The 23,605-nt window shown below is 32.8% G+C and overlaps 2 protein-coding genes and 1 long non-coding RNA gene across 3 annotated transcripts in view; 2 read left to right on the top strand and 1 right to left on the bottom strand.

The window, feature by feature from the left end:
* The window catches only part of LOC145332661 (p21-activated protein kinase-interacting protein 1-like), a 123,184-nt gene extending 112,585 nt beyond the window's left edge, over positions 1 to 10,599 (top strand). Inside the window, exons 2-14 of the mRNA XM_080177670.1 lie at positions 1,725 to 1,833; positions 2,499 to 2,563; positions 3,826 to 3,892; positions 4,070 to 4,122; positions 4,551 to 4,655; positions 5,260 to 5,379; positions 6,101 to 6,247; positions 6,629 to 6,762; positions 7,554 to 7,602; positions 8,096 to 8,174; positions 8,593 to 8,669; positions 8,955 to 9,082; positions 10,089 to 10,599. Of these exons, the coding sequence (XP_080033796.1) occupies positions 1,745 to 1,833; positions 2,499 to 2,563; positions 3,826 to 3,892; positions 4,070 to 4,122; positions 4,551 to 4,655; positions 5,260 to 5,379; positions 6,101 to 6,247; positions 6,629 to 6,762; positions 7,554 to 7,602; positions 8,096 to 8,174; positions 8,593 to 8,669; positions 8,955 to 9,082; positions 10,089 to 10,316 (1,341 nt within the window). The 5' untranslated portion in view covers positions 1,725 to 1,744 and the 3' untranslated portion in view covers positions 10,317 to 10,599. The remainder of the gene's footprint in view (positions 1 to 1,724; positions 1,834 to 2,498; positions 2,564 to 3,825; positions 3,893 to 4,069; positions 4,123 to 4,550; positions 4,656 to 5,259; positions 5,380 to 6,100; positions 6,248 to 6,628; positions 6,763 to 7,553; positions 7,603 to 8,095; positions 8,175 to 8,592; positions 8,670 to 8,954; positions 9,083 to 10,088) is intronic.
* Positions 10,600 to 10,684: 85 nt separating this feature from the next.
* Positions 10,685 to 22,319, top strand: LOC145332664 (protein GUCD1). The gene is made up of 13 exons (XM_080177673.1): positions 10,685 to 10,718; positions 11,772 to 11,847; positions 12,687 to 12,736; positions 13,571 to 13,657; positions 14,755 to 14,819; positions 15,406 to 15,485; positions 15,780 to 15,819; positions 16,169 to 16,244; positions 17,174 to 17,271; positions 17,932 to 17,985; positions 18,846 to 18,891; positions 19,563 to 21,516; positions 22,092 to 22,319. Exons 2-12 carry the CDS (start codon positions 11,814 to 11,816, stop codon positions 19,665 to 19,667), a joined length of 735 nt encoding a protein of 244 aa, XP_080033799.1. The 5' UTR covers positions 10,685 to 10,718; positions 11,772 to 11,813; the 3' UTR covers positions 19,668 to 21,516; positions 22,092 to 22,319.
* Positions 21,366 to 23,605, bottom strand: part of LOC145332665 (uncharacterized) — a 140,436-nt gene continuing 138,196 nt past the window's right edge. The window contains exon 2 of the long non-coding RNA XR_013884254.1: positions 21,366 to 21,537. This is a non-coding gene — a long non-coding RNA (uncharacterized LOC145332665). The remainder of the gene's footprint in view (positions 21,538 to 23,605) is intronic.

Here is a 23,605-nt window from a genome sequence, read left to right as displayed (position 1 = left end):
ATTTTGTTTATCAAAATTTTCAAGACTTGAATTACTTTCAAGTAATTAGCAACCAACAGCCAAACGTTTGTAGGAAATTGGTTGTGAATGTAAAAAAAAACAATAAAACAATGCTAGAAATTCAAAATTCAAAGTTTTAAAAAATCAAGTCACAAGGACTGTCCAAAGTTTCATGTGGGGACTAATGATCATAACAATATATTTATATATATTTATATATTTTAATGTCTTAGCATAGATTATAGCGTCCCATGACCACCGGGATGTATAGCACATCTTATTAGAATATTATTAAACATGCAATTAAAGCTATTGTTCTTTATCAGAGCTAAGACCTTTATCTTGGAAATGAGGAAATGACAACTACAATTGATGCTTTGCTATACTTGATGATTTTAGGAAAAAATAGCAATACCTTCAAATTCAAAACAAGCTATACCTTGTATTTTTAACTTACAAAACATAACAATGAGGTAGTTGTGATTTTATCCATTACGGGTAAACTTAAAGCATAAATCTCGTAAATAGTTTCTTCAGTATTATCTATATATATTTATAAAAATGTCACCACCTGAATTGTTGGTCATTTTAACACAAGAAAAAAAGTAACATGTAACATGTAAAAAAATATGCTTATTTCAATTGAAGGCTGCAAAAAGAAAGAATCCAACTACGGGAATACTTGCTTCGGTAACTTAGACCTAAACTAATAAAAGAAGGGGATGCTTCGCAATTTTGGTTAGTGGGATTAAAGAATTAGATCAGGGAGGAAAAAATTTAAAGAAATTTTAGATTAAATACCATTAATAATGGTATAGACAATTGAATTAATTTATACGCCACAAGGGCGTCGCACTTTTTTCCTCCCTAATCCGTAAGTTAGTTTAGGTTATTTCTTATTCGTTTTCGAAGCAAGTAACATTTGATTTTCAGCCAAATTGTATCAGCTAGGGTTAGGAGACTGCCAGTGAACCTTAGAAGTACGAAGAACAGTCAAAATCCAGGTAAGATGTCCATGGCCTGCTTGGGACCAATAATGTTTCAAGGAGGTTGGGGATTTCCTGGATTTTGACTAGTGATCATCACACGTATTAGATTCACCTTTATATGTAGTGAATTCCAATATATTCAAAAGGTGTAATTTAATAATTCCAGATTTTATTCTGAACGAGTCAAAATGACCCATACCCGCCCACCCTGTTAGTGGGATTAAAGAATTAGATCAGGGAGGAAAAAATTTAAAGAAATTTTAGATTAAATACCATTAATAATGGTATAGACAATTGAATTAATTTATACGCCACAAGGGCGTCGCACTTTTTTCCTCCCTAATCCGTAAGTTAGTTTAGGTTATTTCTTATTCGTTTTCGAAGCAAGTAACATTTGATTTTCAGCCAAATTGTATCAGCTAGGGTTAGGAGACTGCCAGTGAACCTTAGAAGTACGAAGAACAGTCAAAATCCAGGTAAGATGTCCAGGAAGGATTTAAAGTGATTATCTAATAGACTAATATCGTTATTAACGTTTTGCAGTCTTCCTTACCCTAAATGTCTTTAAGTGAATAAGATTATATTATAATTTACTTAAAATGCCCCTCAAAACATTGTTTTTGGGGTTTGATTTAGCAAAAAATATCGATTCTGCTCTTTTTTTTATTTAATAGATTGAATATTTTACTGTTTCATTTTATTTTAGCTAGCTGCTTTACTTGTAACTTTTTCAGATTGTGTTAGACTAACAGAAAATGTCCATAACAGATACAGAAATTTTAATTGGAACCTACGAAGCATTTTTGTTGGGGTTTAAAGTTAACAAGAACCCAAAAATCAAAGGATCGTATCTTATTTGTGTTATATATATATATATAAATTGTCATTAATTGTAGTTTATACTTAAACAAGGTTTCCAAAGGAATAAGACAAAGGCTGATGGCTTTTTAGTATTCAAGTCTCCAAAGTTTTATTGCACCATTTTCTTATTCGTTGATTTAACAACTTTTGGGACTCTTATTGAATTTTGATTGGTTGGTTCAATAAATTGAGTGTCCAAACGTTTCAACCATTTATTAAAATCTACACAAAGGGGTAATTTTGTGTATCATCATTAATGATGAAAACTAACTATAAAATTTTGAATGTTACCTATTCACATATTTGAAGAAAAAACATGCATATTTTGTTTCATAAGCTGACCTCTATATAACTCTTAAAAAAAAAAAATTCACTTTTATCTGTACAGAGACCACCTGGAGGCCTGGAGCTTCGGAACCTGGAGGTTTATCCAAAAAATCTTAAAACTTGGAAAAATTCATCATATAAGAATGATTTTATCTTTTATAACCTATTCTCTCAGTCAAAAGATAAAGCCTATATACCAAGTTTACGAAAATGTGTCAGAACTCCCCCCCCCCCTCTTTATCACCTCTTGTCCAAACCCTTTAAATTCCAGCGCTTAATTGGTATACGAATTATAAAGTAAATAAGATCCGCTTGCTTAGGTCACTATGAGTTGACCCCTTCATTTACAACACGAGCTCACGTTGGCGCGGTCAGATGTGTGTCAAGTAAGTTTATTTACCCCTGCAGGGGGCTTCAAACTAGTTTATTTATCCCTGCGGGGCTTTAGTGCAAATTGTATTGTTTTCAGTAGCCAAATAAAGGAGACGTCTAAATGGTAGTGTTAAATGTATTTATGACTTAGAGGGATAAGATTTATACATTTTAACTAAGAATACCTGGCAGCATTTTGCTTGCTTTAATCAGTTAGCCTAGACGTCCATGGGTGGGGTAAAGGGGTGTTTACCTCCCTCAAACTATAATGTCCATTATTTCACACAAAAGGTGGAAGGGGGGGGGGGCGGATGTGCCACTTTTTGATCCAGCAAATATAAGAGTTACAGCTCTAAAATTCGGCACAGCAGTTGCTTTTGTGGAGAACAATATGGAACTGAGAAGAAACGGCGACGGAACCGCCGAAAACCGCCGTTTTCCGCCGAATTTTTTTTGCCTTTTCTCGCCATAATAGACAATTTTCAATCATCTGAGATAAACTTTTTTTTCATTAAAATTTCCCTTATATTTTCACTTGACCCTTGTAAAATTTTACACTTGCATTTTTTTTAATATTGACATGTTTGAAATATTGAAAGCAGTGTTTCGGAGCCGGAGCTGGGAGCAGCAACATTTTTGGTGGAGCCGGAGCCGGATCCAAAGCCGTATTTTTCGTTAAAAACGGCTCCGGCTCCGGATTAGCTAAAAATGATTTTTTAAAGTAATATTATAATTTGGCAACGGTCTATTTCCATATAATAAACTGAAAAACTATTGTTACTTAACAAATAGACACACATCCTTCTACTTTTATATAGCTTTAATCAAATAAAAGCAAAATATTTTATATTATTTTTTTTATTTTATCATATACAATAATGAAAATAAATGATATATTAATTTTAAGGTAGGAGCCGGAGCTGGAGCCGGAGCCGGAGCCGCATCAAAATTATACGGCTCCGACACCCTGATTGAAAGTGTCACGTGAAAATATAAGGGAAATTTTATGAGAAAAAAAGTCTATCTCAGATGATTGAGAACTGTCTAATTTTAAACTACATTAAATCACCTACCTAAAACCTTTGAATCTCCTCTCCTTACTCCCTCCATAAAAAAGCTTGGACATCCATGTCAGTTTGTCCCACATTACTTCTCATTTTCTAGAACCAAATGTTTTAAACACCCAAAAGGACGATCTAAAAAGTAAAATACATTATAAGTTACAGTTTGTGGCAGTATTATTTTACCAAATATATTAAAATTATTTTTTTTTCAGCTGTAAACAGATTTCTAATCTCTGGCAGCAGCGATGAACTTTGTAAAATATATGATCTAAAAAAAAGGCAAGATTGTCATACATCACATTTAGTTTCATCACTAGTAATTTTACATTCTCAAACTTGAATTCTCCTCCTACCCAATAGTTTTTAATCCCCCCACCCTCAACAAAATTCCTCTAGGACTTGCAGATAAAAGATCTTCAAATTAAATATGTATGACAATCCTAAAATACGACCCAGGAACGAGAATGGTCTTTTGGATCATCACCAAGGGACCATCACCTGTATGGCAGGCAGGGGACAAGTTTTAATAGCCAACCAATTCAGAAACAAGGATGACAACATCCATATATATTGAAGCACAATAAATCATGGGTGGGAAGAACGGCAAAATCAAGAATAGAAATATACCCATACATAAGAGTGTACTTTTAAGTATTTGTTCTAATAGAGCTCGCTAACCGCCATTGCTATATCCCTGTGCACTGGTGCAGTGCAGTAAAACCAAGCTCCTTTATGGTCTGCTAGATTTTTGGGAGGAAGGTAACCCTTTGTATCGAGGATAAATTACACTCAAAAATTTATCCTCCTAAACTTCTTAACATTTGAAAAAAAATAGAGTTCGACCATTCTTTAAAGTGCCCCTAGAGGCCGGGTCTTTAGGGACACTGCAGAATTTATTCTTTAAGTGAAAGGCTATTAAAATTAAAACCCATAACAGGACATGGAAAGAGATATTTGCTAACTGCCTCAGAAGATAAAACTGTTTCAGTTGTCAATTTATTGAATTGGCAAGTTGAGAAAACACTTCATATGCACCAAGGAGGTAGAAAAATTTCTAGATAGACTTTGGGTAGATAGATTTATGAGAAAATAATAGGTATCTTTAAGTCGTATCATTTTCCCACGTCGGGGAGGTGATAGGTTTTAATATTGGCCAAAACGGAGCCTGTAGGTAGACGTTATATAAGTTGTAACTACTGCTGGCTGCTATGTCATATAACAAACAGCCTTTATTGAAAGAGAAGATGGAATGTCTGGCCGAAAATATTTCCATGTATAGTTAGAACTAGACTTAGACAAGGGTCGTTCAGTCAAAAGGTTGGTCGTCTAATCGGGATATTATTGTCTTGTGACATTGGATTTATTTATTACTTGGATTTTAAACCAGATTAGCATGTACTTAATTAAAGTAAAACTTTAAGCTGGCTGAAATAACGATCCCATCATCCATCCCGTTTACCCCATCCCCCCCCTTCATACTGAATAAACGAACTGACGAATAAATGAGGTCCATGTTAGCAACCTAAATTGGGGACAATTTTCCTCCTCTTACAATATTTTCAAAAGTGTGTAATTTAATTACTAGTATATTTATTCTTCAAATGCCCCTCAAAGTTAAAAACACACAAACACCATTATTATTTCAGGTATAACTGCACTGGCCATCCATCCCAGTGGCAAGCTAGCATTTTCCGCTGGCAAGGACAGAAAACTAATCACCTGGAACTTGGTGAAGGCCGTACCAGCATATTTTACAAATCTTAAGGAATATTGTCGTAAAGGTTATAGAAGACTGTGCTGTACAAGTGGAATATGGATGGACATTCAGTGTGGCTTCAAAACCGATAATATCCGCCGGATTCGAATCGGTTCTCAGCCATACTGAAAATAATGTATTTCATCGAACAACATAGTACAGACAATGTTCATAATATTATAATATTCCAGTTTTGTTAGCCCGTGCCTTCAGACCCTCGGGTTTAACAAAACCGGAATTAATCTTATAATTTATAGTTTTTATTCTAAAATGAACTATTTGCCCTAAACAAGAATATTTCAATATCACAAACATTAAAAAAGGAAATATTACCTAAACAAAAAAACTAACTTTAGTCTTTATTTTAGTCACTTTCAATACTGATCTGAGGTTGATTCTTAAAAAAAAAAATAGGCTCGCTGTTTTCTGGAGAGACAAAATTAATTTTGTGAAAAATCCTCCAAAATCACATTAAAAATCTACAAAAATTAAACAAAATCTGATGTTAATAACCCTTTTATGATTTTTTTTTTTTTAGATTTTTAAAGCGATATTGAAGGATTTTTCACAAAAATAATTTTTTGTCACCAGCAAGTAGCGAGCCTACTTCTTTTTGAAGAACCCACCTCTGATCTCTAAATTTCAGATATAATTACTTTTTTTTGTCCAATCTACATCTTTGGAGGTAAGCATTACTTATGAAGTTTTCGACATGATAATTTAACAACAGGGAATTGCAGATTTAGTGGTTGTATCGCCGGACGGACGGCGGTATTGTGTCGGCCTGCACCGCCGTATTGACGTGTACAACCTGGAGACGGCAGGCATTGAGTACACCATAGATCTCAAGTGTCGGCCTAATGGTCTGGTTTTCTTAGGTTTGTTCATACGGTTATTGGGTTAGTTATATTATTTTGTGCCTGTTAATGGGCCAAGGTGTCCACCCTTACTTTAATTTGATCATCCAAAAAAATCGTCTGGGAATTTTGTAAAGTCGAGAAGCACAATGACTACTTTAATCTTTGATTAAGATTATCATGTATTCTATTAAAGTGAAACTAGAAGCGGGGTAAAATAACGAACCCCCCCCTTCACTCCCTTTACTCCATCACCTCCCTTTACTCCTACTGAACGAACTGATCAAAAATGATGCCTATGTTAGCAACCTTAAATGACAAAAAAATTTTCCCTTTCATAACGTATCTTCTTCACATATTCTATTCAACAAACCCACCTTATGAACAAAAACGCCATACAAGGCGAGGGTGACATAATCGCCGTGGCGTGCGAGAGCTCCAAAGTGCAGATACATTCGTTGATAGAGAAGGCGATGATCAAAGAGTTCGAGGCCCACACAACTAGAGTTAGATGTATCACAAGTCTGTCAGAAACGGTAAGCATCTTTTTCCGTAAATTAAAGTTATTGGTTGAAAAGTTTAGCCACTGCTAGTTTTGAAATAACCAATCTAAATTTATGTTAAAAAAGTAAAGTTTTTTGTCTGAAGCTTAAGATTTCGATAACTATTAAACCGATTGATTTAACATATTTAGTCAATCCTTGCCATTGTTCTGGGTTGTTTTTCTTATTCCTTCGAATATAGAACCCCTAGATGCTAGTGGCACTGTCGCTACTTTTAGATAGTATATCAGTATATTATCTAGAATTAATCTTTACCACTATGGTTTCGAAATCGAGTAATGTCCTCTGATATAGAACCGGTTTTCAGCCATACTGAAAAATCATGTAATGTAGGTATATATTACAGAATTCGTTTCATAAAATAAAAATTAAAGCCCACCGGGGCTAACAAAATTGGTTTTAATCTAAAATATTTCATTCTAATATCCGCTGAAAGCTATCCTATTATATAAAGTAGTAAGCGTTTTTTTTGTCTGTCCCGAAGGATCTCGCTAACCGCTGAATCGATATTGTTTTATTTTACAGTGAAGCTTCTTATAGGTCCTGGAAAGGTTTTAAACTAATTTTGGGGAGAGAGTCTTCACCCCTCTCCCACCCCAAAAAATATTTTTAAAAATCTTTTGAAACTTAAATTTTAAATGGGATAAGGTCGACTTTTCCCCCTCCTACCTTAACTGCCCCTAGAGGCTTCTAAGGGCGTAGCCGCTAGTCTATAATACAATGCGACAATGCTGGTTAGTATTTTAATAATAATTTTTTCCTAGGTACCTTGCAAAGAAGAAGAGGAAACCGAGAGTAACTCATCTGACTCAGGTTTTTTAAATATTTAGCAGCGAAGCCACTTTATAATTCGTCTGTTTGTCCTTCCGTAACGCCACTGAGGAAATGAGCTGTTTACTTATATTAAATGTATGTAATGTAGCATAAATCATTATTGAATAGGTATTAACATCCCAAGGTTTAAAAAGATCGAGCAATTGAATCAGATTTTCTTTGGTGTTAAGTCGGATGAATTTTTTATTTTTTATTTAGATTCCTATTATCAAGAGCATCCAGTTTATTTCACACAGGGTTAGGATAGACTAATAGACATCCTGTTACTTTTATATCTGCATCATTGATAAAAGTGTATTCACTCAGCTTATACTAACAAAGAAATTAATTCTAAAAAAAATCACGAAACCTATACGTGATTTTCAGCTGTCGTTTGGCATAACGCTTCGTAGTTAAGACGACCTTTTTATTTGTCTCCAAATATTATTTGAGATTTATTTTGCTTGTTGGCTATAACATATTCCTGTTTTAGAATCCGGTTTTATTGTTGTGACAGCTTCAAATTCAGATAACACGATCAAGCTATGGAGGGTTCACACAGACGCCACAAGGAATTTTACAATCTTTAAGATCTCAGAAACTTCATTCATTTATTATTTGAGCTTAAAAATTGCTAGTTTTAAGCAATCATTCAAGATTTAAGAAAAGTTTTTAAGACAATGAATGAAAGAACGTGTTCAATTGTCGTTTTTATTTAGATATTTATGACTAGCGAATACGCCCCTAAAAGCCTCTACTGAACCCCCATTTTAAAAAGATAAAGTAAAAAAAAATTTTGAGGTTTAGGGGCATTTTTTGGGAGGGTAAATATACCCTCCTTCAAACCAGTCAAAAACCTTCTCCAGGTCTATATGAAGCTTCACTATAAAGGAGAACCATGATATTTGTTCAGCGGTTAGCGAGATCCTTCGCTACAGAAAAAAAGCTCACTACGTAACTTTATATAATAGGATTGTAAATTTTTGACAGTGAGGTTGAATGCATTGGAAGCTTCGATACAACTTGTAGAATAACATGTATGACTACTTGGAATCCTTCTATGATAGGTATACCTATATATTTATATATCTATCTATCCATCAATACATTATCCATCTATCTATCTATACCCCCCTATCTACCCATCAATTTATATATATATATCCATAAATATATCCATCAATCTATATTCTATATATATATATACCTATCCTATCCATTTACCATCAGACAACCTATCCATCTATCTATCCACTATATGTCTTTTCCATCCATATATCCTTCTATATCTATCTACAATTCTATCTATCTGTGTAATATCCCTTTTTCTACCTATCTATCGATCTGTCAAGGAAAAATCAAAGCCAAAAAGCGCAAACCAGACCCGAAGCTTGAAGATGTGAAGGATCTTATCCACGGCCCACCGGAGAAAAAGAAAACGAGTAGGATTAGTTTTGCTGTGGAAGAAGATGACGTCAAGGTAATAAAATAGATTTTTAAAAGCGAAGTTTTTCTATAATTAGGGTCGGTCCGTACGTCCGAGACGGATAGCTTTTTTTTGTTAATTTAGGCATGTTAGAATTGTCCTATCGGTTCCAAACGTTTCATGGTAATTCCTGTAGTAGCTAGGTACGATTTATAAAGCGTAGCAACTGTAATCACTACCAGAATATCCGTACGTCCATTTTAGAGTTAGACATGTTGATTTTTTACTTTTTTAACAACAAAATTTATGTTATCAAATTATCCGATTGTTCTGATTTTTGGTATATTGATTCCTGGGACAACAAAGTACAACATTATAAGCAAAGCAACTCTATAATCAAGTCTTAAAAATGTAAGTATGTCCATAAATATTATGCTGTATTCAGCAGTTTTTCAACAAATTTACTTACAATTTTGCTTTTACTCTTATTCATTTATATTCTGATTATTCACTTCTGACACTATACAAGTGTTATTGTCCATTTGTCCTACTCTTTCATTGCTTCGCTTTTATGGGTGTTGTCATCCTTTTTATATCGTTGAATACTTGTTAAGTATTAAGTCTTTGATGACACATGAATAAGAAAGATCACTATTTTATGTATCTTAAATATACTCCATGAATTTATCCCATTTTTGGTAGCGAAGCTAATCTAAAATTCGACTTTTCTGTTCGTTCGTAACGCTATGAGGGGAAATGTGATTTTCTCGGCTGCTGTGTAAGATGGACTGGTGAATTTTTTTTTTTAATTCACTCCTTGCCAAATATAATCTAGTACTTAACTTACTTGAACCGTCAGTCTGGCTAAAAGATTTTGTGCAAGAACGTCCAAATGGCACCTCCCCCCCCCCCCAAAAAAAAAAAAGCTCGGACGTCCTTCATTTTATCTCTTTTTATGGCCTCTTTGACTGTTTGTCCTTTCGTGATTTTTTGTGCTTCGCTGCTTTGGATGTTGTCTTCCTTGTTAACATACCACTATAAAAATTCTAATTTTTCAAAGGTGGATGTTACCAAGGAAAAGAAGCCTAAAAAGGAGGAGCCTAAAATAATCATTGAACAAGAGTTTCATGAGCGAGGGGCTATCACTGACGAAGAAATCAGTGACACAGAGCAACCTGATGATGAGAACAAGAACGGGCATGATTCAGATGTAGAAGAAATCACAAAAATTACAAGCAGCACAAAAAAGCCGAAAAAGAAAAATGTTTTCGCCGAACAGGAGCTGTGAAAAAATGCATTAATTTGTTTTGAGAGAGAAAAATGTTTTTGCAGAATAAATAAAAGATAAGAATATCGAACATAGACGTCCAAGGCGGGGGTAAAGGAGTGTTTACCCCCCTCAATCTTATTATAGCTTTATTTTACCCCCCCCCCCTTAAATCTTCCAAAATATATTCGATTACCCCCCTAAAACCTTTGAAACTCCTCTTTTTATCCCCCTAAAAATAAAAAAGCTTTGACGTCTAATAATACATGTCTTATTTTGGTATAAAACTATTATTTTTCCTAAACAAATATCTCTCTATTGATTGAATGTGATATTAAGATTATTTTTTTGTTACCTACCTACCTATTATTTTTTTTATTATTTTCAGAGTACAAATGTTATGATCATGTCTGGTTAATTACTTTAACAGGGATAGTTCCATGATAATTGATTTATGATTACTTGGATCTTACACCAGATTATAGCTGGCTAAAATAAAGATCCAACCTCTTTACCCCATCCTGTACCCTCCTTCTGGATGAACGAATTGACCAATTAGTGATGTCAATGTTAGGAACCTTAATTAGCGACAATACATCAGGGAGTAAGGGAGGGGACAATGGATCGAATATTCAATTTTTAGGAGTCTCAGACTTTGGGTACTGGCTTAAAGGGAATGTGCATGAATTTAGCAGTTTCTGACTGAGTTTGGGTACTTGCGCATGAAATGCCGCTACTCGTTATGTATGTTTTGAATATTGCAGACTGGGAGAAGGGATAAGGGAAGTGGGGGCAAGGGAAATAAACACTCGTTGTGTTAGTTTGGAATGTAGCAGACGGGGAGAAGGGAGGTGGGGGCAAGGGAAATAAACAGAATAAAAAGGGGCATTCATATTCTTGCTAGCAGCTGGCCGGGTCCAATAATCTTGTAATATAAAAATCACACCAAAAAACCTCAATATATTTCATCAAAAACAAGTTGTGATTTCACTATACATGACGCTATGGAAATCTATTGTTCAATTAACAATCCCTTTATAATTTCCTAAAAATTATTGGATTAAACTGGATTTCATGCCCTTTCTTTGATAACTCTTATATTGAATTAATTGCCCATTGTCCCCTCCCTTACTCCCTTACAATATATCCTCTGTTAAAATATACATACAAGTATATGTATTCTACATAACATACCTATCTATAGTATAGATTTATATACAGACAACTATCTCCCTTCCTTTTTCAAAGACCTCTTTCGTCTGCTTCTAAATTATATTCTTCTAATTGGCTGTGTTTATATAAGCGACACCATAGATTGATTTTCATTGACCCAGGAGAAAGGTTGCATGCACAAGGCGGTTGCGATGGAGAGATACAGTTATTTAACCCTTTCTTCCTCTAGTGTTGTACTTTAATTTCTACTTCCATTAGCCAACCTTGTTATAGATCACTCGTGGAACTATTTGATTCTTTATTCTAACAGTGTAACCGAAAAACAACTAAAGAGGCATTATAATCATGAAGGGATCTCCTAAAGACCAAAGAAAATCAGGTAATTTGTTGTTAGTAGCGATGCTACTCTTCAAAAAAAATTGTAATGGTACCCAAAGTTTTATAAACTAGTTATCTAGTTATAAACAGTTAACTACAGGCTGGGAGGGAGGGGACGTTGGACTAAAAATAACACTCGAACCTAAAGTTTTATAACCAGTCATCTCATTAGTTGGCTCATAGAATGTTAGTACTTTTATGAAAGGGGTAGTTTCACGAAATGCATTTGAACTTAATTTAGTGAACCGCATATTTTTGTTAGTTATTGGGTTAAACTATATTTATATGGCATATATTTGAAAGAATTCAGGGGTGTATATTCTGCACAAGATTTATTTTTTTTCCCCTGCTACAATTTTTTTTATTTTTCTTCCCCCCCTAGTTTTTTCTCACAAAGTAGGGGGAAAATGGAAAAATATTTAAAGAACTCTATATTTTATTTATTTTATCCCTCCTACCACACATTTTTTAAAGTTTTTTTCACCAAGGAGGTGGAGGAAATGGAAAAAATGTTTTCAGTTTTCTTAATTTTTACATTTTTTTTCCCTCCAACCACTTATTTTTTATTTTTCCCCCCCCCCCCCCCCTGAGCAGGGGATCCCATGTAGAATATACACCCCTGAAAGAATTTCAATTTTCTACCAAGTAGTCTTGATATTTAAAAAACTACGTGGTAGAAAATTGAAATTCTTTCAAATATATGCCATATAAATGTAGTTTAACCAATTAACCAGGAAAAAATATGCGGTTCACTAAATTAAGTTCAAATGCATTTCGTGAAACTACCCCTTTAGATTTGTTTGTTCCAAACTTTCAACGAGTAGCAATGTTTTTGTTTAGTCGATAAAGATAATGGGGATGTTATTCATCAACTTGAACATTATCAACAGGTATCTATCTATTTATCTATCCATATTATCTTAATCTATCTATCTATCCGATTATTAATCTATATTATTCTTCAACTTGAACATTATCAGCAGGCATTCATCTATCTATCTATCTCATCTCACTTTGTCTATCTATCCTATTATCTAGGTATCTATTCTATTTTATTCATCAACTTGAACATTATCAGCAAGTATCTATCTGTCTATCCATCTTATGTTAATCTATCTATCTATATATCTATCTTATCTCAATCTATCTATATTGATCTATCCATTTTACCATCTTATTATCTATCTATCCATCTATCTTATCTAAATCTATCTATCTATATATATTTATCCATCTATCTTATTATCTCTATCTATCCTCTTATCTATCTATGTTATTCATCAACTTGAACATTATCAACAGGTATCTATCTATCTATCTACTTATATATCTCAATTTATCTATCTATTGTATTGTCTATTTATCTTAACCTATACCTATGTATTTCTCTTTCTTGTTTTATGAATATTCAATTTTTTACATGTAAGAGAAATGAGGAAGTTCAAAAACAGAACTCTTTGTTTTTTTCTTTATTTTGGCGATTTCTTTTGTGAGGGTTGATGAACCTCCCCCAAAATAGATATAAACCTTCCCTTAACATATAAGAAGCTTTACTGCAAAGGAGAACCATATCGGCTTAGTGGTTAGTGAGATCCTACACTACAAACAGACACACAAACAAACATCCTATTACTTTTGTATAAGATGAGAGATATCTTATGACAATGTAATTAAGAAGTAGATTTAAGACACAACCAGCAATATAATTCTTTATTTTTGCCTAGGTATCAAATTGGGACTGTGGCATTGCCTGCGTTCTGATGGTCCTTCCCACACCTAGTCGAAACTATTTCACCAAAAATTTTAATCAAGTTAGTCTTAAGCCAACGAATTAATGATCGTGTTGTTGAACTTTGAGGACCAGTATAATTTACCAAAGATCTAAAGGGATAAGACAATGGTCCATAAATTGATATACATCTCCCTTATATTGATACTAGCGGATACGCCCCCTAAAGGCCTCTAGGGGCACTTGAGGCCCGAGGGTAAGGAGGAGGAGCCCCCCCCCCCCCCCGCCCCCCCCACTTTTAATTTTAGTTTAAAAGAAAAAGTTACAGTAAAATAGATTTTTATGGAGGGTTAATTTTTTCTAGAGGCCATTTTTGTTGAGATGGTGGTGGTACCCTCCCCTAAAATATTTATAAACCTTCCCAGGACTTATGAGAAGCTACCCTGTAAAGGAGAACCACATCGGTTTAGTGGTTAGCGAGGTCCTTCGCTACAGACAAAAAAAAACATACTACTTTATAACAGGATACAAAATCACCACTTCTATAGATTACAATTAGTGGTTGAAACGTTTGGACATTCAACTAAATGAACCAACCAATCAAAATTCAATAAAAGTCCCAAGGCTGTGAAGCCAACGAATAAGAAAACGTCATTGTAAGACTTGGGGGATTATTGTAATGTACAGCCCAATGTACACTCCCTCCCTGATAATTTACTGTACAATGTCCAATTTCTCTCTACTTATACAATAATTAAAAGTATTAGGATGTTTAAAGCAAAGTATCTCTAAAACTGATAAAGCAGGGATAAGACAATGGACGATAAATTGATGTGTTGTGTACCTATAAGAGTAAAACACTAGAGGTGGAAGGGGTTAAAAAACTATATTTCCCTATCCCAATGAACTTGTGCCGTCTCTAAATTGGGTCTTTGAAAATCAACCAATGGTGTCGGGAATGAACACAGCCAAGTAGCAGAAAACAGTTTGTCACCATCCGAAAAAGATCATTTATAAAGGTGGGGAGGTAATTATCTGTATATACATCTATACAATGTATTTGTTGTGTAATGTGTACCATTAATTTACATTCCCCTTCGGTACAGTAAAATTACTGGCGAAAAAGTTTAAATTCTGCTAGTTTGAACCAACCAATTAAGAAAAAATATTTGTTTACAGATAGTTGAAGAGGAAAAATTTGGAGAGAGTACGTGGACAATTGACTTGGCGTATCTTTTAAATAGGTACCTACCTAAAATTTACCAGCGATGCCTCTCTAAATCTAGGATGTGGCTGTATGTACGTCCGTCTTTTAGTAGAGCACCGTATTTCCATTTTACAGGGGTTACAATAGAAGGAATTTTGCAGGGTTCTTAAGATATAAGACAGTGAATGATAATTTCATATAATAATAATAAACAAAATTAACCCTTCTGTAGATTAGAATTAGTGATGGAAACGTTTGGTTACTCAACTTAATGAACCAATGAATAAAACTTTTGGGGACTAGTGTAATAAATAGGAAAATGTCCTCTCTCTCCATGGATTTGGGATAAGACAATGAAAGATTAAATTAATATACTTCCACCTTGAAGATAATGAACAAAATAACCCTTTTCTGTAGATTAAAGTTATTGGTTGAGAAGTATGTATTATCTATCTTTCTTTCTATCTTTCTATAATACCTAATAATCTGTCTATCTATTTATTTATTTTTGTTTTAATATGAAGTTTAGTTATTATACTAATATCAATTATGTATGTATATTATCTAACTATCTATCTAGCTATCTTTATATATTTAGCTATCTTTCTATCTATTTATTTTAGGTTTAATATGAAGTTTAGTTATTATACAACTACTATTGGAATAGACCCTGGTTATTGTAAAGAAAATTTTTATGACAAGGAAAATCTACCAAATTTTCATTTAATCAAGGATGACTACATCCATGAAAGCGAAAGCCAGACAGTAGGACAAACAACCATTTACACTTGTAGAGTGTCAGAGCTTAATAAAATAAGCAGAATACCTATAAGATTATAAGTATAAAATCGTGAATATTGCAAAATTTTGTATAAAAAAATCAGTTTTAAGTTGATCTACCTACGGACTTTTATTTATTATGGTTATTTTAGCCAGCCACGAGTTTTACTTTATTAGAGTACATGGAAATTTGGTAGTAAATAAAATATTGTGCAGGTCCTATCAAAAGATACAGAACGGGTTAATGAAAAATTTAGGTAAGATTTTTTTACTCAGTAGGTGTGGCTTTTTTTCGGATGAATATTCGGAATATTCATCCGAAAAAAAGTATTCGCTGGATTAGGACCGGTTCTAAGTCATACTGAAAAATCATATCGTGTTATAGACAATTTTTCACAAATGATAAACTACCTACAAATAATAAAATTATTACGAGTTTTTTTTGGCCTTGGCATTCATCCCCTGCAGGAGTTAACAAATCTGTAATTAATATTATCCTTAATTCAAAATTTCCAAACAGCACATTTTGTGACAAGTGTTTTCATCGGCTTCCTGTTAGTATTCATATTTTCTAAATTCTTTCTAAATTTCTTGTTTCTTTTTTAGTTTAGCAAAACATAGAGGCATCCATGTTGAGAAGTTATCAGTTAGTATGTTAGATATATTAGAAAATTTAGATAAGGTAATTAAACCATCATTTATTAATGTAAGTAAAATAAAAAAAATATATCTTCTTGTGTGGAAATGTATAGAGGACATATGGTATTTTTTATGATACATTAAGAAATAAGGGCTATAAACTAGGGTTGAACCGGATAATTTTTTGGCCGGATATCCGGCTGATTTCTAATGTTGGATCCAGGGTTTTTTAAAAATAACCCAACCCATTGGGTTTTGTTTTTTTGGGGTTTTTTTTTTGTTTTTTTTTAAGATCAATACCTAAGAATTTTAAGATATATGGATAAATCATTTTTATAAAGTAACAGGAGTTTATCTGTACCATAGGATCTCGCTAACCGCTGGATCGGTATGGTTCCCCTGTACAGGGTAGCTTTTCATAGGTCCTGGGAAGGTTTATTCCAATTTTGGGGGAGGGCACCACAAATCTCCTAAGAGAAATCTGCCCCCCCCCCCCCAAAAAAAAAGTAGTTAAAAATATTCAACGGACCCGTGAGAAGCTAATTGTAATTGAGAACCATATCGGTTCAGTGGTTAGGGAGTTATTTTGGTACATATACAGACATTCCGTAACTTAAATTTAAAAATAAGCAGTTAAAATGCAATTATACAATATTTAAGATAAAATGTTTTTATAATTTCTATTATTTGTTTGAAAATAGTACTCCTTATGAGTCAAAATAAAGTTAACATTATCGACAAAAGGTACATTTAAAAAAAACACGGGTTTTTGGGTTTTTTTGAGTTAAAAACCCCAATAAAACCCAACTTGGGTTTTTTACTTGTTTTTTTTTATGCCAACCCTGGTTGGATCCGGATTTCGATATCCTTCCGGAATCTGTCTAACGTTCGATAACCGGCAAATTATCGTACAAACTATCTCCGATATCTTTATATTTTCAAAATCCGGTGGGTATAACTAAATGTATTTAGGGTCCTGTAATAGTGTTGACCAATGCCCACCAGTTATTCTGTTCCTCATGTTCAAACTCAATATCATCAACTTACTCTGCGCTTTCATCATGCTTAAGGTCACTTTATTATCTTAGCACCCTAGCAGTCAACCAACCCTTTGATAGCCCCGGTCTTTGCTTGCGAGTTCTTGCTGTTTTTATTGATAAAAAGTTGCGCCCTTCTAAAGGCAAGACTATAACTAGAAATATGAATGAAAGAATGATCTGATGTGTTACAGATAATTCAGTTATTACTAAAAAGTCTGTACAAACTCTGTAAATTACTCATTTTTTTTGCCATTTTGACGCAATAGAATGCCTGACTTTAAGTGGTTGTTGGTTATGCTCTTTGATGACAACGTTTGGATTGCTCTATAATATATGATGTAGTTTTTATATTTACTAGCGGCTTCGCCCCTAAAGGCCTTTAGGGGCACTTGAAAAGGGGAGAGTTGAATTCCCTCCACCCCATTTTTTAGTTAAAAAAAATTTGGGTTGGGATAATTTTTTTTCAAGGGGCGATTTCTCTTCGGAGCGTGTCCTACCCCAAAATAGTTACAAACCTTCCGGGACCTATCAGAAGCTACTCTGATAAGGAGAACCCGATCGGTTCAGCGGTTTTCGAGATCTTTTGGTCCAACCAAACAGATAGACAGACAGACATCGTTCTACTTTGTTTTATAGTTGGTGTTTATGAATGTTGTTATCCTTGTCTTTTGAATAAAATTTCTTTTTCAGAATTTGTTCACCTGCTTATCAAGGGCATTATGTTACTCTTATTGGTTATACTAGGTAAGATTATTGGTTGAAAAGTTTGGATACTACAAATTTTAAATCATTCAAATGTTACTCTTATTGATTATACAAGGTAAGACTAGGGGTTTTTAGGGATAAGACATTGATGTGTAACACAATTACCTCTTCTTTAGATTAAGTTTATTGGTCAAAAAGTTTGGACATTACTAATTTGGAATCAATCAAAGTTTAATAAAAGTACTCAAAGTTTTGATCCTATGAATAAGATAACGTACTTACATGATATGTATGGATTTTTGTTTTTGATAAAGGGGACCATCTACGAACAAGAGCAAGTGATTCTAAGCACCTTCCAGCATTGATCCATAGTATTTATTTAGTTAATATACTTGTTTTATGTTTAATATTTGGTTTATCGACTAAAAATTTAAGCTTCACCATGGTTTTATATGAAAAAATCTTTAAAATGTAAAGCATTTTTTGATACAATTTCATCAAATGCTTTGTTGAGTTCAAAGGACAAAATAAAATAAAAGCATCAAATGCTGTAAATTGTAAATGTACATAATTAAACTGTTTAAAGTATTACAAGCTATAACCCTTTTTCTAAATATACATTTTTAATCAAAATAATATACTTTTGTGTCAAAGCTTTTAAACAACAGTTTGAACTCATCAAATCATTTGATGATATTGCACTAAAAGATGATTAACATTTCAAAGATTTTTACAAATAATACTATGGTGAAACCTAACTTTTTAGTCGATAAACCAAATATTAAACATAAACCTAGTATATTAACAACAAAAAAATGCTATGGATCAATGCTGGAAGGTGCTAAGAATCACTTGCTCTTGTTCGTGGATAGTCCCCTTTTACTTGTTTTTTTTTTCAGCGATAAATCTGAAGTGTTCTATAGAAATCCAACTCACAAGGACAAGGTTTGTTACAGTTTGTTTATCCATTCTTCTATTCTTGCATCTATCTATCCGTCCATTTGTCTATATATTTATTTCTATCTTTATCTACCTATCAATCCATTTTTTTTACAGTATTTATCAATTTATTTGATTTATCATTCTATCCATAGATATTTCTAAATTATCAATCTAATATTAATTCATCTATCAATCTATCCATCCATTTCTCTATCTATCTAACTCTTTCCATCTATCTTTATCTACATCTCAATCCAACCTTGATCTATCAGTATTCATCCATTCATTTATCTATCTATTCATCAGTAATAGTATCTCCACCTCCTTCCATCTATTTATCTATCTATCTAACTTTTTCCATCTATATAGCTAACAATTTATATTTCCAACTATTTATCCATCTATATATGTTTAATGTGTATATATCTATCTTTTTTTCATTCTACAACTTTATCTAATCAATTCAAAGCTACCAGTCTATCTATTCATAAATAATTTCTCTGTAGCTATTAAATTGGTTAATCTATCTATCTATTTAGTATTTATTTCTCTATTAATCCATCTATACATATGTTTAAGTATTACCTAATCTAAATAACCATGATATATAGGTTTAAAGATTTATTTATATCTTCTTCTATCTATCTTATTTATTCATCTATCTATCTATATAGGTATGTCGGATACCCGTTGCCAAGTTGGACGAGTGTCGCACAGCATACGGAACAGACGAGGATATCATCTTTATTCAATATTCAAACAGTCTTGATAGAAGATAAAAGCAATCGTCATATATTATTACTTGGATGTTGCACCAGATTTTCCTGTACCCTAATAAAGTGATACTTGCAGCTGGATAAAAAACTGTACCCCTATTTACCTCCTTTACCCCATCCCAAGACAATGGATGATAAATTTATATACATACCCAGTGATGATAAACAAAATACACCTACAAATCAATGTTATTGAGTTGAAAAGTTAGGCCAATTCTCGTTTGAACTTCAATAAAAGTCCAAAGTTTTTAAGTCAAGGAATAAGATAACGTGGTAATAAAACTATGTGTGTACCAGTGTAATTTACAGTCCAAAGTCCCTTTCCCTCCCTGATCTGAAAACAATTTTGTAAAATTGGTGCAATATCGCATGGGTGTAATTCCACCTTTAAACAATCAAATCAAAAATCTTTACATCAGCACAAACGTTTTTTTTTATAATCTCACAATTATAATTCAATGCTCCTTCCATATTGAATTCAGAACAAAGAGTCCAAAGTTATTATAGATTTGCAATAAATGACCTCTCCTTTCTTAAATTTCATTAGGTAGTAATATTTTTGTATACCTAGTGATTTTTAATTTCTTTAGATTACAAAATAATGTTTATGTTATGATTATATATTTTATTTTATATTCAATTTCTCGTTTATATTTTTTTTCTTGTGTATTTTTTACAAACACAAATTTTTATTTTGTCGACTTTTTTAAAATACCAAATACATTAATTTTGTTAGATGTACATTAGGGGATTTTTTTTTCCCGGCTTTTTTTGAAATTCAAGTAGTGCCGTTGCAATTATTATGCCTTTTGGTGAAAAAACACTTGTGTAAAAATTTTAACCATTTTGGACAAGTATTATGCCCAGTAATTTCACTTTGAAATTTTGACGCCCCCCTTATGGGGGTCAAAAAATCATTGCATCAGAACTATGGCTTCATGGTGCTCCCTGAATAGGTCTTGAGGAGTAGAATCAGGAATTTTTGAAATTTTGAAAATATCTCGTTCCTAGCCTGAGAAAAGTTCAAAAAACCCCTAAAAAACGCCATTTTTGAAAATTGGCCAATTTTTATAGGTTTTTTGAACTTTTCTCAGGCTAGGAACGAGATATTTTCAAAATTTCAAAAGTTCCTGATTCTACTCCTCAAGACCTATTCAGGGAGCACCATGAAGCCATAGTTCTGATGCAATGATTTTTTGACCTCCATAAGGGGGGCGTCAAAATTTCAAAGTGAAATTACTGGGCATAATACTTGTCCAAAATGGTTAAAATTTTTACACAAGTGTTTTTTCACCAAAAGGCATAATAATTGCAACGGCACTACTTGAATTTCAAAAAAAGCCAGGAAAAAAAAATCCCCTAATGTACATGGGGATCTGAAGGGATAAGACAATAACCGGTAAAATTATGTACATTCTTAAAAATAGATTTATACATTAGAGGTAAGAAAAAAACTTATATTTTATTTAAAAATTACAAAATCTATAAAGGTTGTCTTATGATTCAAAATACCTCTAAGTGGCATTAGTACGATAAAAGATTAGGCTTAATAAATTTTATTATAAAAAATAAACCCACAATTTCGGGCATTTTTTAATCAATGCAAAGTTTAGATTTTATTTTTGTTTAGTATCAAAAATTGATAATCATTACTGTGCATTAAAATTATTGGTTAAAGAAATTAATAATTTTATTTAGTAATATGTATTTTAATTTGTTAAATTATTGTATATCATCTGTCATGAAACATACCCTTAACAGTAATAGTGGAATTTTAGTCAAAATATGTTTTAAATTTTAAAAGTTGTAATGAAAATGGTACACTGTGGGCTAGAATTGAATCAAGACAAAAGTAAGTGCCGAGCCCTGGGACCTATGTATGATGGTGAAAATAGACATGAAACCATGATGATTCCAGGTAAAACCAAAATATTTCAGCGGGGGCTTTTTGAGAAAATTAGATTTGAAAATTTCAAGTTCAATTTTCACCCGCTAGGAGTTGCCGCATAATCATGACAAGAAAAACAAATATTATTTATTTTAAATTTTGAACAACTTTGCTTTTATGAAGTCCTTCTTAAAACCTCTCTATGTATGATTTATTTTAGGCTGAATTTTCGTGACCTTTGCAAAGCAAGTGATATAAATGGCCATTTATTAACTCCCTTCAGGAGTGGTTTTATGAAGAACTCTATATAAGCAAAGTTGTTCAAAATTTAAAATAAATAATATTTGCTTTTCTTGTCATGTTTATGCGGCATCTCCTAGGGAGTGAAAATTGAACTTGAAATTTTAAAATCTAATTTTCTCAAAAAGCCCCCGCTGAAATATTTTGGTTTTACCTGGAATCATCATGGTTTTATGTCTTTTTTCACTATACATAGGTCCCAGGGCTCGGCACTTACTTTTGTCTTGATTCAATTCTAGCCCACAGTGGGTAGATACCAATGGGAGAGTTCTACGAAGAGCATTTTACATTTAACACAAACGATATCCATAAAAATATTAAAGAGAGGTTTTTTTTGTGGACAAGTAATTACCCTTCGTAGAACTCTCCTATAAAACTCAAAAATTATAACATTAACAAATTAGCAATAAATTTTTATGTATAGATATTTTTATTGTAGTTTAGAAATAAATTTATGGAAATTTTAATGTTATTGCATCTTTTTAACAGCAAAGCTTTTCTTTAATCAGGATTGATCGTACATATGTCCGACCGTCCGCAACTAATATATATATTTTTGTCACTTTATACATGTTTGAATTGTCATATCGATTGAAAACTTTGCATGGTGATTCCAAAACAGTGTACTCAATGTTGTCGTCTATGTTGACTTTAAACATCGATGTGTAACTGCTGTAATATTGTTTCTCGTATTCATTCGAATCCGGTGGATAGGAACCGGTTCTCATCCATACGAAAAAACTATGTCTAGCATCGTATTATATCCAGCTTTCTACGAATATAGAAATGTACAATCATAAGATTAAAACCAGTTTTTTTAGCCCGTGCCTTCGGCATCTCGGGGCTAAAAACACTGGTTTTAATCTTATAATTGTACATTCTATATCCGCGGAAAGCCGTTTATAATACGATGCGAGAAATAACTATTCTCGTATTCATTCGAATCCGGTGGATAGGAATCGGTTCTCATCCATACGAAAAAACCATGTCTAGCATCGTATTATATCCAGCTTTCTACGAATATAGAAATGTACAATCATAAGATTAAAACCAGTTTTTTTAGCCGGTGCCTCCGGCACTTCGGGGCTAAAAATACTAGTTTTAATCTTATAATTGTACACTCTATCCGCGGAAAGCCGTTTATAATACGATGCGAGAAATAACTATTCTCGAAATAGACGTACTTCCTTATACTGATGAAGTTGCAAAGCCTACAATAAGTCTAATCGTTAACGAAATCGCCATTATAAGGATTTCGTTTTGCGCGACGAATTTATTCATAAAATTCTCTTGCAAAGGTTCCACTACCAATTATGAATCTATACTCCTGAAGTTAATAAGCTAATTAAAAAGGGAAATTTTGTTTGTTATAATTGAGGATTTAATTACTGTTTACCTTTTGTCTCATCCCCTATGATCCCTGCTATTAAAATCCTTATTCCAACCGAAGACGACTTTTGAATTATAAAGAGCGCGCATATAATGTTAAAATGCCGCGCAACGTTTTAATGATAAGTGTGTTTGGGTAAGCGGCAAGTGGAAAATGAAATATGTTGAAAATTGTTTTATTTACCAATTTTTAGCGGGTTTTACTTTTATGCCATCTTATTATAAAAATTATAAATTATTTATATATATATTTACTTAAAAGATATAACAAATAAGTTTGTTAATAAAAATAACTGAAAAGATTGATAAATGACTTAAATTAATGTTTACCTCCTCTCAAGCTGCTACAATAGCCTAAACCCTG

The sequence above is a fragment of the Acartia tonsa genome, chromosome 11 (assembly GCF_053477335.1).
Source record: "Acartia tonsa isolate MP-2025a chromosome 11, ASM5347733v1, whole genome shotgun sequence".
In the NCBI taxonomy this organism is placed as follows: Eukaryota; Metazoa; Arthropoda; class Copepoda; order Calanoida; family Acartiidae; genus Acartia; species Acartia tonsa.
Note: the sequence above shows the minus strand (reverse complement) of the source record. Positions and strands in the feature narration are given on the sequence as shown.